We start from the raw sequence: 17,982 nt of genomic DNA on the forward strand, positions 1-17,982 counted from the left end.
ATACAATGGTTTGAATGATCCTGACTTTAGTATTCAGTGATACATGTTTGTATTTGAGGACCTTTTCTAGTTCTCTTATAGCTGCTCTCCCCATTCCTAGCCGCTTTCTGATTTCTTGACTATTGTCTCTATTTTGGTTAATGACTGTACCAAGGTATTGATAAACCTTGACAAGTTATATGTCCTCATTGTCAACTTTAAAGTTACATAAATCTTCTGTTGTCATTAGTTTGGTCTTTTTTACATTGAGCTGTAGTCCTGCTTTTGTACTTTCCTTTTCAACTTTCATCAGCGTTCGTTTCAAATCATGACAGGTTTCTGCAAGTAGCATGGTATTGTCTGCATATCTTAAATTATTGATATTTCTCCCTCCAATTTTCACACCTCCATCTTGGTCCAATCTCGCTTTCAGTATATGTTCTGCGTATAGGTTAAACAAATATGGTGATAAAATACACCCCTGCCTCATATACTTTCCAATTGGGAACCAATCGCTTTCTCCATATTCTGACCTTACAGTAGCCTCTTGTCCAGAGTATAGGTTGCACATCAGAACAATCAGATGCTGTGGCACCCCCATTTCTTTTAAAGCATTCCATAATTTTTCATGATCTACACAGTCAAAGGCTTTGCTGTAATCTATAAAGCACAGGGTGATTTTCTTCTGAAATTCCATTATGCAACGTATGTTTGCAATATGATCTCTGGTACCTCTTCCCTTTCTAAATCCAGCTTGGACATCTGGCATTTCTCACTCCATATATGGTAAGAGCCTTTGTTGTAGAATCTTGAGCATTACTTTACTTGCATAGGATATTAAGGCAATAGTTCGATAATTACTGCATTCCCTGGGATCCCCTCTTTTTGGAATTCGAATGTATATTGAACGCTTCCAGTCTGTGGGCCATTGTTTAGTTTTCCATATTTGTTAACAAGTTTTTGTCAAAATTTGGACAGATTTGGTCTCAGTAGTTTGTAGCAAATCTATTGGTATCCATCTGTTCCTGGTGATTTGTTTCTTCCAAGTATTTTAAGAGCAGCTTTCACCTCGAATTCTAAAACTTCTCGTTCTTCATCATATGGTTCCTCCATGTAATTTGTTATGTGTCTTCAAGTCGATCACGACTTATGGCGACCCTATGAATCAACCTCCAATAGCATCTGTTATAAACCACCCTGTTCAGATCTTGTAAGTTCAGGTCTGTGGCTTCTCATTATGGAATCAACCCATCTCTTGTTTGGTCTTCCTCTTTTTCTATTCCCTTCTGCTTTTTCCAGCATTATGGTCTTTTCTAGTGAATCATGTCTTCTCATTATGTGTCCAAAATATGATAATCTCAGTTTCATCATTTTAGCTTCTAGTGGTAGTTCTGTCAGAATTTGTTCTAACTCCCAGTTATTTGTCTTTTTCGCAGTCCATGGTATCGGTCGTAATATCTGTTTTCAAATTCCATATTTCTATATTTAATGAACCCGAATATTCTGATATAATGTCACCTATTTCAACTGGGATTCTCAATCTTCTCCAGATAACCTTGAATGGACAGCCATCTGTTCTCTCTGAACACAGATCTCTAGTTATGCCCTTCTAAAATTATTGTCCAATTCACTGGAATTTCTTACTAAAATGTTTCCCCAAGTGCTAACACAGCATAGCTGAGCTCCATCTGAGTTTCTAATGTAGTCCACTAGGTGCAGCATTGGGCATTCTGGACTTTGGGAAGACACATCCAAAGCTCCCCTCTTAGTTTATCCTTTTTTCTAGATCCGGAGCAGAGTGGTGGCAGTGTATCATAGTATTTAGGGGAGAGGAGGACCGTTTTAAGACTGAGGTAGCCAACATGGTGTGCTCTGCAGATTGCTGGAGTCTCACTCCCATAAGCGGTGACCATTGTCCATGCTAACTGGGGCTGACGAGAATGGGATTCCAACAAGCTCTGGAGAGCACCACATTGTTATAGGGAAAGGGATTCAGGCAGTAAGAAAAGCCTTCCCTATATTTCAACACTTCAAGCCCATTTCTTCCAGGCTTGTACAAGATCTTTTTAGAGTTTTTTTTTGGAGGTGGGGGAGGAGGAACCCTTGTAGGAAAAGGGACTTGGCCACTGCAGAGCCACCCCTCCCGCAATTTGTCCACATATGAGTGTGTGTTTGTGTGCATACCCTTCCACCCACATTTTTTCACACTTCCTAAATTTCAGCATTTCAAGACCTCTTCTTGCACCCTAGTAGAATTTGTCTATTTTTGTTGATTTAAAACATGTACATCTCCATCTTATTCTGAACAAAAATTCACAAGGAATATAAAGAAATTGTTAGAAATCTATACAAGATGCTAGAATCACAACATAATCAAAACAGCAGTACATGAATCAGCACAAAGAAACTTTAAGAGTCACAAGAAATACAAATATAGATGAGAACAATGTTAGAATCCCAGAGGTCTGACTCAGCAGCCCTGCCATAGTCATTGGCCAACTAATCCAGGAGTATTTGCTCTTACTGGCATCACGTTTGGGGGCTCTTTCTGAGGTCCTTTAACTGCTGAAGTGGGGGATTCACCTTGGGACCTTCTCCTTGCAGTGGACTTTCTCTGCCACTGAAGGATGGAGCCTCCCCTTTTCATTCTCTCACTTCACTTGCTCCAGAGCTCAGAAAAGAATATCTGCAGTTGCTATATTTACCTTGTCAACTTTGTAGGCTAGGCCGAATGAGAGTGATTGGCCCAGGACCACCCAATGGGATTAACCTCTGACTGGGAGCTGAACCCAGATCACCGTGGTCCAAATCTGACAGTCTGTATCACTCCAATTGTCAGTGAATGCCAGACAACAGAGACTGTTCAACCTGGAATAAGATCCATCTTTCATCTAATTCCTGTCAATTCTTCCTTTATCACAAAAGTTATTTGGGATTGTTCAGTGATTTGAGGATCCATTTCTTCCCTCATGGTCTTATCAGTTTCTCTCTTCCTTGCAGAAGATGATGAGTGCAAAGCCAAGAGGAAGGAAGAACTATGTGGGCAAGAGAGATGGAAAAGAGACAGATCTGAAAACAGGGAAGAGCAGAGAAGGAAACCTGAAGCAGAAGAGAAAAGGAGGAATAAATCTTGCGCTTCTCAGGGCAGTGGCTACCATAAAACTGCCATCCGAGAAAAAACAGATCAAAGAATGAAAAGAAATAAATATTTTCATTGTTTGAAAAGTCTGAATTCTAAAAGAAAGTGTAAAAAAGCCCACTACAAAAACCAGAAAAGGGAGAAAGCATATCAATGTTTGGAATGTGAAAGGAGGTTTAGCTGCAAGGCAAGTCTCATTTTGCATCAAAGAATGCACACTGGTGAGAAACCATATAAGTGCTTAGAATGTGGAAAGAGCTTCAGTTGGAAAAACAAACTCGCTGCCCACCGAAGAATTCACACCAGGGAGAATGCATATAAGTGCTTAGAATGTGGAAAGAGCTTCCGTCAGAAGAGAAATCTGAATTCCCATCAAAGAATTCACACTGGGGAGAAACCATATAAATGTTTGGAATGTGGAAAGAGCTTCCGTTGGAAACACTTACTCACTGCCCACCAAAATGTTCACACTGGGCAGAAACCATATAAGTGCCTAGAATGTGGAAAGAGCTTCTCTCAGAATAGCAATCTGACTTCCCATCAAAGAATTCACACTGGAGAGAAACCATATAAGTGCTTGGAATGTGGAAAGAGCTTCAGATGGAATCATCAACTCACTTCCCATCAAAGTATTCACACTGGGGAGAAACCATATAAATGCTTGGAATGTGGAAAGAGCTTCAACTGGAAAAGCCATCTCACTTCCCATCAAAGAATTCACACCGGGCAGAAACCATATGAGTGCTTAGAATGTGGAAAGAGCTTCCGTCAGAAGACACATCTGAGTTGCCATCAAAGAATTCACACCAGAGAGAAACTATATAAGTGCTTAGAATGTGGAAAGAGCTTCACTTGGAAAGAGCAACTCACTGCCCATCAAAGAATTCACACAGGGGAGAAACCATAGACCTGCTTGGAATGTGGAAAGGGCTTCAGAAGTAGCACAAGTCTTTAATGTCATGAAAGATTTCAGAAATGGGGAAACCATATTATGAGTGTAGAACAGGGGGTTGCCGACCTGTTGCCTGTGAGTGTTTTGGAGGCCTGTGGAGCCCTTCAGTAGCATCCCCCAACGTCCCTGCACTCTGGGATGTTAGAGAAGAGATCCTGGCCTTCCTCTGTTTGATCCTAGTCCCCCTCCTCTTTTCAGACGACACTGCCCTCACGCAGAACCTATCTGCCCTTTTTTTGTAGAGTGAATTCAGATTTTCCCAATCTTGGGAAAATCCTAAAATAAAAATACTAATGCAATCCACTGCTCCCTGGTTTTGTCCAGGCCTGAGTTTGTTATGTCCATTAATTTTAATGGATCCACTCTGAGGTGAAAGTTGGGTTCAACTCACATACTATTTTTTGACCCTTTTCTGCACGCCTGTGTTATTTGCCTCACCTCAGTCATCTTTCCTGTACTGAGCAGGATGGATGTTGGTAGACATTAAATTGCATGCACTGCGGAGCAGGAGAGCTTACACACAGAGAACTCAAGTGATTTCTCCTCCTTTGTAAACTCCAACCAGCATGTTGGGGGGGGGCAAGCCTTGCCCTCCAGCACGACAATAATACGTTAATAAGAAGTGCTGAACAGTTTGAAGACGAGCCGTGAGCGCTTCTCTGGTGGAGCTCTCTGTTGTTGTTTCCCACAGTGAACTGGGTGGGAGGGGACATTGGCGGGAACTAGCGTGTCTCACTCCGGATGAACCTAGGCAGACTGAGGCAAAACCGTATAAATGCCTGGAATGTGGAAAGAACTTCAGTACAAATGCCTTTCTCACTGCCCATCAAAGAATTCACACTGGTAAGAAGTCATATGAAAGGTTGGAATGTATAAAATTAAACTTGCTTCCCATCAAAGAATTCACATTGGGGAATAACCATATAAGTGTTTTGATGTTATGTGCCCCCAAGTCAACTGCGACTTATGGCGACCCTATGAATCAGTGACCTCCAAGAGCATCTGTCATGAACCACCCCGTTCAGATCTTGTAAGTTCAGGTCTGTGGCTTCCTTTATGGAATCAATCCATCTCTTGTTTGGCCTTCCTCTTTTTCTACTCCCTTCTGTTTTTCCCAGCATTATTGTCTTCTCTAGTGAATCAGGTCTTCTCATGATGTGTCCAAAGTATGATAACCTCCGTTTCATCATTTTAGCTTCTAGTGATAGTTCTGGTTTAATTTGTTCTAACACCCAATTATTTGTCTTTTTCACAGTCCAAGGTATACGCAAAGCTCTCCTCCAACACCACATTTCAAATGAGTTGATTTTTCTCTTATCCGCTTTTTTCACTGTCCAACTTTCACATCCATCCATAATATAAGTCCTTACCATGTGGAAAGAGCTTCAGCTATAAGGAAACTCTCGCTGTCCATCAAAGAATTCATACTGGGGATATTGGCACTATATCGCTGCTTGGAATGTGGAAAAAACTTCAATTACAAGCACACATGGGTGGAGCAGCTGCTTTGCATGCAGAAGGTCCCAGGTTCAATCCCCAATGGCATCTCCAGGTAGCTCTTGGAGAGACTCCTTGTCTGAAACCCTGGAGAGCTGCTGCCGGTCAGTGCAGACAGCACTGAGCTAGATGGACCCCAGTGCTCTGACTCACTATAGGGCAGGAGTTCCCCGTCTTCCTCTGTTCTCCGCAACGCCTCTTTCCTCCTCGGCTCCTGCTTTGAGTGATCATCCGTCTGCCTGATTTCATAAGAGTTAAAATAAATGAAACCAGATTGCTAGGGAGGAAGGATAGAGGAAATGGTTGGAGGGGAATCCATGCCCTTCAAAGGAAATGCGGTTCCTATCTCTCTGATATCACTTCCTGCCTGGATCTTTCCTTGGAGAAAAGTGGCACCGACCCCATCTCTTCCCCCAAGGGCTGCTGCATCAGTGGCCCCTTCTGGGGTCTGGTAAGCCTCCCCTCCCCGTTGGGCATTTGGGCGAAGGGGAGTCCCAGAGCTGCGGGGGAGGATGCGGAGGAGGAAGTGCAAGAAAGGGGAGTGAGGAGGGGGATTAGGAGACCCCTTAAGTGTGGGTAGGGAAGAAGCCCCAGATTGCAGCCCCAGCTGGTGAAGGCAGAGAAAAGGCTGGAGTCATAGCAAAGGAGAACCTCAACCCATACGCAGGTGGCCTGTGTTGATCTGTCCCTTGCAGGATCCTGCATCACAACATCCACCATCAGGGAGCAGAGATTCCTTCCCCCCTCCTCTTGAAAATGAATTGCACTTAGTGAGATGTGCAAATAATGGTGGTAGACTGCAGCTGAATGGAGAGGTGAGGTGTTTTTATCTGGCTGAGGAATCTGCGTAACAACTGATGGGCGAAGAGAAGAGATAGGCAAGGCCTTGGTACAATGCGTGAAATCTTGGGGGCAGGGATAATATTGCAAATGCATGCTGTTTGATGGGAGTAGTTTTGGGTGGGAAGTGGAGCTTTCCTATACAGAAGCAGATCTCAGAGTGCTGAATGACCAGAACTTGATTCCAAAAGAGGAAGGGAATTTGAGGTTGAGAGGGGTCTGTGTACCCCAAAGCAAAAGCACCTCTGTCCAAAGGCCCTTCCTGCCAGGGTCCTAACTTGAGGGAACGTAGCTGCTGTTTGCCCCAAGCGCGGCATGGGTGGCCCCCTCTGAAATCTCATGAATCCCCTTCCCCTTTGTGCATTTGGCTGAAGGGTTTTCCCAGGGCTGCAGGGGAGGGCTCATAGGAGGCCTGTTCAGCTGATCCATCCCAATCCAGGAGGGGACCCTTTTCTTTTCCTCTCTTGGCAAGGCCAAGACACCCCAATGCCAAGACATTCAAGTAGATCTTGAATGCCCCCGTTACTCGCACATTAACTGGTGTTATCACTTGTCATGAGCCAGGCTGGGAGAGGGCGGATAGAGGGCGAAACACGATGAGGAACCCGGAGAGGGAGCAAGCGGAGGGGTGGACTCACAGGGCGACTCAACCCGTCTTTGATAGCTCAGCCCCAGGTTCCCCTGTTGAAACTCCACCTGGCCTGTTGGACCCTCTCCAACTGAACATGCCCATGGCACCCACGCCAGGCATTCAGCCTTGCACGTCAGACATTTCCCAGTTGAGTGCTGCCCAGCTTCCCACAGCCGAATGGACAGCTAGCAGCCGTGTTCAGTCGGAGAGGGAAGCTGAGCTCAAACCACCTTCACCCTGCGCTCGGAGGCGCTTCAGGTGGGAAGTTCAACAGATAGAACTGAGGCGGAGCCTTCGTTTGCACATAGAATCCAGGCCTACTTAAGCTGACTTGGGGGGGGGGGACCCAGTTCCTGTGTCAATGTCTTGGAAGCCATGCTAAGTTAACACTAGATCACAGCAAAGTTCTTAGAAAGAGCAGTTAGGTTAATGCGGCTCACAGCTTCTGTCTATAACTTTAATAACAAGAGAAAACACCAGAGCCGTGTCTGTCTCTGACTCCTTCGACTTCAGGCATGACATCACTCCTACTCCCTTCCTACTCTCCCCGCCCCCCCCCCCCGATCTCTGCAAGGCCAAGACGCCACTTTAAGTGAAGTGGGATTGAAAGTAGGTCTCTGAATGCCCCTTTACACTCTGGCTGGTGTCATCACTCCTCCTGGCTGACACACGTGCGCCCATCCAGGCTGGCAACTGCTGGGATGCAGAAGGGATCTTTCAACAGTGAATGGAAAGCACTACTCGAAAAGTGGCAACCTTTGAATCAAAGTAATCAACTTCAGGAGAACCCAACCGAAAATAACTGTGTTTTATTAAAAGGGTAAATAGGTGGAGACCGCAATCCAAATGCTTCCAGGACAGCACAGCCCCCACCCGTGTCAGTAGCTCCGTCACTCGTGCTGGCTGGGTGAAGGCAAAGTTAGTCCTTCATTAATTTGTGGTGACAATCCCAAAAGTTTGGATTCTTTGTTTTCTTCCTCCACAAAATGCCCTAAGTTCCTTCAACCTCCTTACCACAACCAGGACCTCGACTCCAGCAACTGTGGTGTTCCAGTTTAATTGAAAAACATCAGCAACATTGGTAACTCTACATTCTGAAAGGGGGCAGTTTGAATCAAAGAATGACCAAAATTATCAATGGATCCAAGTATAAAGATGTTTCATTCCCAATTTTTAAAAAGTATTTATTTATTAAATTTATATTTTGCTGTTCCTTCCAGGAGAAGTCCAGGATGGCCTTTTCCAGCAGAGCCCTGAAAAGGTCAGATAAATTAGGGAACATTGGGAGGTGCCTTATGCTGAGTCAGATCACTGATCCCTCTATTTAGTATTGTCTGCACTGACTGGCAGCGTCTCTCCAGGATTACAGACAGGGAGTCTTTTGCAGCCTTACCTGGAGACACTGGCGATTGAAACTGGGACCTTCTGGACTTCCGGGAAGGGTGACTTAGCCTGTGCCTGCTTTTGAGACGGGCTCCTGCCTCAAAAGAAGCTTATTCAGATATATCAGTCAGTTTTTTCTTTTTTTTTGACTGATTAAACTTCTCCCGGGTAGGGAGAAACGAAGAGATTAACCTCAAAGCCTATTTTTGTTGGGACGACCAGATCTCATTAATTTATGGGACGAGGTCCAGCCGACGAAGGTGGGACGGATTTTCAACAGCAAGCTCTATCTGTTAAAGCGAACGTTCATCTTATCTTCTAAGAGAGAACGCATTAACAGGCAAGCACCCTTCTTTCTATATTTTTCTTTTACTTGACTTAAATTGTTGCTGTTTAAAAGAGATTTGCCAGATTGATCGGTTTTTGACATCTCACTGGGGAGCCGTAACTTCTCTCTGCTACGCACTAATTAATAGCTTATCTCTGTTTTTGTTGCAAAAAGCTGTCCTGGATTTGCATTCTAAAGATACACACAGAAGAGGGATTTCTATTCCAGATTTTTATTTTGAAAAATATTATACTGTTTTGAGACTACTCTCTTTTTGGTCTATTTTATTTTGACGAATCTGTTTCTTGACGATTGCCATTAATTGTTTCGATCCTGGGAACTGCATTTTGTTTACTTAACTATTGGAGAGATAAGGCTGTCTGCTCTGTTTATACTGTGATGTCACCAAGTTTGGAGTATTAACCCAATTGTTGCTGAAATAAGAAGTGGTTTTCCTATATTTTTCTTTTAAAATGGCAATTAAGAAAGTGGCTGAGAATCTGGAAATAACTATGTTTCAGAAAATAATGGATGAGATTGAGATAACGAAAATTGAATTGAGTAAAATGAAGCAGGAGATTAAAGATATAAGGGTCCCTGTGAGAGAGGTGACCCTGGAAGGGGTCCCTGTGAGAGAGGAGACCCCGGAGATTGGAACAGGGGTCCCTGTGAGAGAGGAGACCCTGGAGACTGGAATAGGGGTCCCTGTGAGAGAGGAGATCCCGGAGATTGGAACAAACGTGGAACAGGAACAAGATTTGGAGTCTATGGACTTTAGAAATAAAATCTATTGTTTGGAACTCAATGTTATCTCTGAAGAAATTAATGAAGATTCTAGAGATAAAGTTATCAATGGCATGGATTATCTTCTGGACTGGAATGATGTGATGGAGCCCAATATAGAGAAAATCTATGGAATTAACTGCAGCCATGTGACAATGGAAAAACTTTTAAGAGATGACCCAGTGTGTTTTGAAAAAAAGAACAGAGATATGATTTTACAGCAGTATTTCAGCAACCTATTCAGAATGGATGGCAAGAAAATATTTGGGATAGAGGTAATTCCCATCAGACTCTTACTATATGACTATGGCTTTGACAGCAAGATTATTATGGAATACTGATAATGGAAGATTGGATATTGAAATTACTGGACTTAACAAGACTACTGAAGATGGAAGATGGAAAATGGAACTAATAGAGATAATAGAACAATGGCTACTGAAATTACTGAACCTAACAGATTCTGATGTGATGGATTAATTGAAATGTTTATTTTGACTATGGTTATGACAATAAGATTATCATAATTAGTAATGAGATGGATTAATCGATATGCTTATCTGGAAAAAAAAATTGATAGATATATTTCTTAAAGAATTGAAATCTCTCTTTGACTTTTTGTGGAAAGAATAAAGTAATGTTTATGAGATTTGATGATTAAGTAAGATAACTACTGGAGGAAAGTGATTTTATAATATGACTTAAGAGACAGGATTGCTATATATTATAGACTTATAACTGATTTGATCTTTGACAAATGGGAAGTCAATATTTTACTCTTTATTTTTTATTTTTGTTTTTTTTTTCTTTTTTTCTTTTTGTTTAACTATTTTTGATTTTGTTTTTTGTCTTTGAATGTTTTATGATTTTGTTTTGTATGTTTTATGAAAATTTGAATAAAAATTATTGAAAAAAAAAAAAAAAAAAAAAAGAAACTGGGACCTTCTGCAAGCAAAGCAGCTGCTCTACCACTGAGCTACGGCCCTTTCCCTAAAAAGGTCTGTCCTTTTGCTTGTTTGTTCTTAAAAGGGCACCCAATGAGATTCACAGCTATGTGGGGATTTGAACCCTGGTCTCCCAGGTTGTAGTCCAATACCTTAACCACTACACCACACTGGTTCTCATACTTATATACATGATAGCAAATTGCTTGTAACGCCCCAAAACGAGGAAAATATAGGGAATTACAGACTCAGCCCATAACAGTTCCTTTCATCGTTGCTTCCTCCAGGAAAGAAAGCTTTTGGTCACTCCAATGTTACGCACAATCCAGACAAAGCTACTGGACCATTTTCTTTTTATTCAGAGCTCGGTTACACTAATTTTCTTTGACTTCAAACGTAGTCACAATGCCACCTGAACAGAATTGAACAGACCGGGCGAGACACTGTAGATCTACCTAGAAGTAGTAAATAAAATTTATTTTGGCTCCTGACATTTAGCATGTGTTTTGCTGGCCATCCAACTGGTTAATTAGATATGCAAACATTTAACAAACAGCCCCCTGGGAGAGCAGACGTCATCGCTGTGAAACAAGTGGCACGTTTCCTCCCTGCTCCACTACCCCCCCCTGTGAAAAGACCGTTTCATCCAGTGCTAGCGCAAAAAACCCCACAACCATCCGTTGCTGGTCAGATTTGGCTTTGCTGGAGATGCAAAATAAGGACATTCTGTTGATAGATTATTCTGCAGCTTCTGACCAGGTGGCGCGTGGCAGATTTAGCAGGAAGAAGGAAAGAAAATTGACTTTAGCTATTGTCATTTAGCATTTTATAGGGAGGGCCACCCCTGGGCCAGTCGCCAGTGGTGTAGCTAGAGCTTTTGCTGCCGGGGCGGTCCCTGAGTTTGCCGCCCCTCTCAATACACTCCAAAAATACCTCCGCCCCCACCCCAGCTACGCCACTGCAACCCTCCAGCCATGTAACCTCGTGGACGCGGGGTGTGGGGAGGGGGGTCTCTGGGCGAAGCTGTGCCAAAAAGTGGCTGGGAAAATCTCTCGAAAATGTGGAGAAAACTCCCCCCTTCGTCGCCCTCCCCCCGCCGTCTTCAAAAAACACACGCGAGCAAGGCGACATCTTTTCATTTCCCAAGCAACTTTTTCAAGATAATTACCCGGCCCTTTGATCAAGTGGCAGGTGGTGTGAAAACTGGAGGAAGAAATATCACTAATTTAAGATATGCAGACGATAACATGCTGCGAGCAGAAACCAGTAATAATTTGAAGCAAATGCTGATGAAAGGTAAAGAGGAAAGCACAAAAGCAGGACTACAGCCGAATGTCAAGAAGACCAAAGTAATAACAGAAGATTTATGTAACTTTAAAGTTGACAATGAGGACATTGAACTTGTCAAGGATTATCAATACCTCAGCACAGTCATTAACCAAAATGGAGACAATAGTCAAGAAATCAGAAGGCGGCTAGGACTGGGAGGGCAGCTGTGAGAGAACTAGAAAAGGTCCTCAAATGCAAAGATGTATCACTGAACACTAAAGTCAGGATCATTCAGGCCATGGTATTCCCAATCTCTATGTATGGATGTGAAAGTTGGACAGTGAAAAAGGCGGATAAGAGAAAAATCAACTCATTTGAAATGTGGTGCTGGAGGAGAGCTTTGCACATACCGTGGACTGCGAAAAAGACAAATAATTGGGTGTTTGAACAAATTAAACCAGAACTGTCACTTGAAGCGAAAATGATGAAACGGAGGTCATCATACTTTGGACACATCATGAGAAGACATGATTCACTATAAAAGACAATTCCGGGAAAAACAGAAGGGAGTAGAAAAAGAGGAAGGCCAAACAAGAGATGGATTGATTCCATAAAGGAAGCCACAGACCTGAACTTACAAGAACTGAACAGGGTGGTTCATGACAGATGCTCTTGGAGGTCACTGATTCATGGGCAGTGGCGTCACTAGGGTTGGTGTCACCCAGTGCGGTAACTCATGGTGTCACCCCCATGGACCTCGTCCCGTACCAGACCATTCAGAATCCTTAGTGATGCTTTTTGTACTAATGTTACTCGTAAATCGTAATTCCCGTATATCACTGAATGTAACGGCAATAGTAGTGACATAAACATCTAGCAAATACACATATGACAAGATTTTTAACCATGTAACTAATTTCAGGGCTTGAAAACTAATATTTCTGCTTCCAGTTTCTTCCTTTTGGTAAATGGCAACATCCCGTTAATTTGGGGATGCTATGATGTACAAATAAAAATACAGCAATTCAGGTCCACATATTCATATTCAGAAATACAAGAAAAATGGGATGGGGGGTCACTTTTTATACAGAGTTACATTGTATCTTGCCCTCTGTAAAACAGTGATATCCTTACTGTGCTCCACTGTTATGGTATTTTATCATAATTTTCCATACAGCATGCTACTGGGAGACAGTAGGGAGGAAAACAACAGTTGACTTTATCACAATCACAAAATGAGGAATGGTTCACACATGTGCCCATCCTTAGATTTATGTTCTGCAAAGCCTTGAAGCGCTAGAGGTAGAAAAACTTTGGCCCTCCAGATGATGTTAGACTCCATCTCGCATCTTTCCCAGCCTATATAGCAAATGGTCAGGAGTGATGGCAGTTGTAGCCCAACAGTATCTGGGGGGCCACAAGTTCCCCATCCTACACTAGAGGCTAGAGTAAATCATACTAAATAGGAGACTAGGCCCTCCATCAATTATGGGGCAAATCCATAAGAATAATGCATTTTGAGCCATTCCACATGGCAGCAACAGAGGAAGAAATAGGAAGCAGGGCCTACTCCATTGGCTCTTCCGAAAGACCAGCTCCAAGGAGCCAGTATGGTACAGTGGTTAGACTAGAGGCTGGGAGACCAGGGTTCATATTCCCCACTCAGCCATGAAGCTCACTGGGTGACCTTTGGCCAATCACTGTCTCTTAGCGTAACCTACCTCACAGGGCTGTTCAGGATAAAGTAGAGAGGGAGTAAACCATGTACACCACCCTTGAGTTCCTTGGAGGAAAGATGGGATAGAGAGTAGATGTACTGCCCTCAAGTCGATTTAGACTTATGGCGACCCTATAAATAGGGTTTTCATGAGGCTGAGAGGCAGTGACTGGCCCAAGGTCACCCAGTGAGCCTCATGGCTTTGTGGGGATTCGAACCCTGATCTCCCAGGTCGTAGTCCAACACTTTAACCATAAAATAATAAATAAAATTACAATAACATTTGGATTCTTCTGCCCCCTTGCATTGTTTCAATTCAAGCTGGCCAATATAAGAACTTAACAATCAGCTTGCTTGTTTTCCTTTTCCCTCCTCATTGTTTTTCCATATGTGTTGTGTCTTTTAGGTTGTAAGCCTGAGGGTAGGAACTGTCATGTTTGTTATTATCTTATGTAAGCCATTCTGGAAGCCTTTTCAGCTGAAGAGTGGGGATAAAAAAATTGGCATAAATAAATAAAATGTATATATAGTTCTTCTACATGCTTCATATATATGATCTCAGTGAACTTTACACATAGATCAAGATTGGGGGCTAAATTTGGCTCACAGGAATTCCAGGTGCCCCTTTAGTTGCCAATACAGAGAAATGAAGCATGGGCTTACAACAGTCGAATCCAAGATCAATCCTCTCTAGAATCAAGAAAGGATGCATTGGTGAGGAAGAGCTCTGTTGAACTAAAAGCTCACACCCTTCTGATCCCAAGAAGAAGCCCATTTATCCCAGTTTTCTAATTTGGCACTCCTTGTTGAGGATCTCCCCGTCAATAATGGATGTGACCCCCCTCCCTTTTCCTGCAGAAGCAGCTGTAGGAAGGATGCTGCTAAGCCAGGCTCTTTTGTCTCCCCTTTGAAAAGGGAGGAGGAATCATTAGGGGCAGACACAGAGCCCTCCCTCCTTCCGTCCCACTGGCTGCGTCTTTGGGTGGCTCTCAGGTCTGCCCCACCCAGATAAAACCGTCATATGTTCAGGCAAGTGCCTGAACAGCTTACATCAGATATGGATTAAGTTTCAACTTGTTCACCCCCATCTAGCATGAAGTGATGGATAGACACAGCCCTTTTCAAGTTTTTGTCCATCTTGCAGCTCAGAGGCAAAGATCCCCTATATGAAAAAAGGTAGCACTCTAATTTAGCCTGACCACTGTTGTACATGTACTGGTAACCTCTAGGCTGGATTACTCTAATGCACTCTATGTGGGGCTGCCCTTGAGGTTGGTCTGGAAGCTGCACCTGGTGCAAAATGTGGCGGCGAGACTGCTCACTGGAGCAGGGTATCGCAAACATGTCACCCTGCTGCTGAAAGAATTGCACTGGCTGCCCATTTGCTACCAGGCCAAGTTCAAGGTTCTAGTTTTGGCGTACAAAGCACTATACAGCTCAGGACCAGGATACCTGAAAGACCGTCTTATCCCTTATATACCCAGTCGATCACTGCGCTCTGCAGGTGAGGGCCTCCTGCAAATACCATCTTATGAGGAGGTCCGTTCTGCACAACGTAGGAAACGGACCTTTAGTGTGGCGGCACCTACCCCGTGGAATTCCCTCCCTTTGAATATTAGGCAGGCACCATCTCTGCTATCTTTTCGGTGACTTTTGAAGACTTTCCTCTTTCAACAAGCCTTTTAAGTTGAGACCTATCTCAGTCTGCAGCTGTGACAGAATTGTTTAATATGTTTTTAATAATGTTTTTAACCCTTTTTAAGGTTGTTTTTTAAAATGTTTTTAATGCTGTTTTGTTTTAACGTATTTTACGAGCTGTTTTTATAATGTCTTAAAGTGTTTTAGTGCTTTGTTTGCCGCCCTGGGCTCCTGCTGGGAGGAAGGGTGGGATACAAATTAATTAAATAAATAAATAAATTGCTACACCATATGACTAGATGCCTATTTTTACAGAAAGCTACACAAAACCTACTGCAGCATATACAAGCAATAAGCAACTCCAAATTGATATCAATTGAGCACAATATCCAAAGGGAGAACACACACACACAAACAGCATTGGGTCGTGGCAGTTAAAGAGATCTATAAGACCAGATTAGCATTGTCACATCCTAAGGGATGTATATACAAATCTATTTTTTAGTACAGGAATGATATACTGAAATCTAAATCAGAATCTTGATTCCTGTTTCCTGTCAAACAAGTTCATTTACTTCAAGTGGTAAGCATCAGAAATATTGTAGGATGTTACAGTAACATCTTAATTTGCAGTGAAACTAGAACATACAGCTAGTTTTCTATAGGTCGGTGTGTTTGCTTTTAAGAGCTCCATTCCTTGTTTGTAAAACTTCCAACAGCAGATGAGTCAACATATAAGAACGGCTGACCTCGTGCTATTATGGTCCCTAAGCACACCTTCAACAAATACAGATTCGGTATATCAGCAACAAGCAAAATTTCCAGCTAAGAAGCAGATATATTGGAGGAAGTGGCAAAAGTTAAAGTGATGACAAACCTTGAGGAAACTGATCATACACTAAGACTGATTTTGAAAAGACTAATAAGCAATGTTTAATTACAAAAAAAATAGTAGCTTCATTACAAAAGGTTTATAAAAAAACCTGACAAGGAGGAAATGCTTTACGCTACCCATTAGATTATTTTCATCTTTGAGAGAGACATATTTAATATTGTTAAGCAATTCCCTTTTCTCAGCCATTGCCATATCAGGCATATACATTTATCACATAATCACACAGCAATGACCTAAAAATCGTTTTCATGTTTTTCAGTGTGTATTTTTGTTCGCATGTCATAGAAACCCACACAACACAGCAGATGACATGCTAAGAATAACACAACATTGACAGCTTATTAAAACATAAAATGTTTGTCACCATCCCTTGCTGGGTCATGAAGTTTGATATATAGGAAACAACTGATCATGCAGTGCAAATGGTTCAGTAGTCCAAAGCAGTCCTTTACATAAGCAGTAGATTTAAGTATTATCCATATTTTATTAGGCCATTTGTTTTTCCTAGTCCTAAAAACTCTATCCTAGTACCCATTAAAAATACTCCCTATTCTTTTCTAATACCCACCAAATCAATCTTAAGCAAATGTAAACTAAAGTACTATACACTGCATACATCAATCCTCTGAAGAAAGCTGTGTCCACAAACTTGATCTGACCCACTGCTCCTACCCAAAACACACATTGGAGGGCAAAGTTAATTCACAATTACACCACCAGTACTTTTCACTACCCACGCTCCCCTTCTCTGCTATCATCCCAATGTCTCATTTTTATAACCTATAGCAACCAAATACACGTTGTTCCATTCCAGACATGCTTTAAAAACTTGCTCAGCTCTTGTGCACATGAACAGTGCTTTGGATTACATCACTAAATTACCATGACCATCCTTATGCCCCTGGGATTAGATGTGAAGATTCTCAGGGAGAGAGAGAAAACATGACTGGGAAACCCCAATCAGTAGCACTTCTCATTTTGGAAATTATACTTATATTCCAAGACTTACATTATACTGTTTGAAAGTGTGCACTGACATGTGAAAGGGCTCCTATTCCTTTCAAGCTGGCCAATCCATCCCCTTTCACTAATATATGATGCCCTAAAACAGGGTTGGGGCACGTTATTCAGCCTGAGGGCCAGATTCTTATCTATCCAACCCTCTGTGGGCCAAGTGAGTGGGCCCAAAAGCTAAGGGGATAGGACCAAAATAAAGTTGAATTAAAAACAGATAAATATTTAAACCTACAGCTTCAAACATAAATACAAATAAACAAATGCACATAGAGCATTTTTAAACCAGTAGCTCTAAATTTAAATAGAATACCCCCAACACCCTGCAGACAACATTTTTAAACCTGCACCTCCAAACGTAAATGCAAGGAAGACACACACAGATACACAGAACATTTTAAAACCAGCAGTTCCAAACTTACATAATTAAAAAGAGAGAGAGCGCGCATTTTAAACCTGCAGCTCCAAACTTACATTTAAAACACACACATACAGCAATTCTAAACCTGCATCTCCAGACTTAAAAACAAGACATCACACACTAGGAAGACAACGATGAAGTAAGCAACCCCCCCAATAAAATATTTTATCAGTAATCGAGTAATTCAAAGCAAATAAACTTTTTTACCGGCTTGGAGGAGAGAAAAAACAGAGAGAGAGAATAAACAGCCTTTTTTACTGGTTGGAGAAGGAAAAACACACAGAGAGAAATAAACAGCTTCCTTTTCTTAAGCAAAAATGTGTGACAAGGAAGGACCCAGAGAAAATAATTCTTACCAAAGCGATTCAAAAGGAGCGCCTTCCCCGGCGGTGCTGAATGCAGGAAGGAGGAAGCAGCGACGTCTTTCTGAGAGCCCAGAGCGTCCTTAGCAACTACCTCAGCAACGGACGCTCTGGCGCCTAATTCAAAAGTGCTTCTCAAGGAAAGCCTCGCTTGGAGCTGCGATTGAACAGGAGGGGAGGCAGCGGCCGC

General features: G+C 42.4%; 1 protein-coding gene across 1 annotated transcript in view; it reads left to right on the forward strand.

Annotated features, from left to right (window-relative positions):
• The window catches only part of LOC133378950 (zinc finger protein 883-like), a 53,534-nt gene extending 47,213 nt beyond the window's left edge, over nucleotides 1-6,321 (forward strand). Inside the window, exons 7-9 of the mRNA XM_061613562.1 lie at nucleotides 3,476-4,015; nucleotides 4,834-4,913; nucleotides 6,263-6,321. Coding sequence (XP_061469546.1) covers nucleotides 3,476-4,015; nucleotides 4,834-4,913; nucleotides 6,263-6,321 — 679 coding nt within the window. The remainder of the gene's footprint in view (nucleotides 1-3,475; nucleotides 4,016-4,833; nucleotides 4,914-6,262) is intronic.
• Nucleotides 6,322-17,982: the final 11,661 nt, after the last annotated feature.

This window comes from Rhineura floridana, chromosome 3 (assembly GCF_030035675.1).
Source record: "Rhineura floridana isolate rRhiFlo1 chromosome 3, rRhiFlo1.hap2, whole genome shotgun sequence".
NCBI lineage: Eukaryota > Metazoa > Chordata > Lepidosauria > Squamata > Rhineuridae > Rhineura > Rhineura floridana.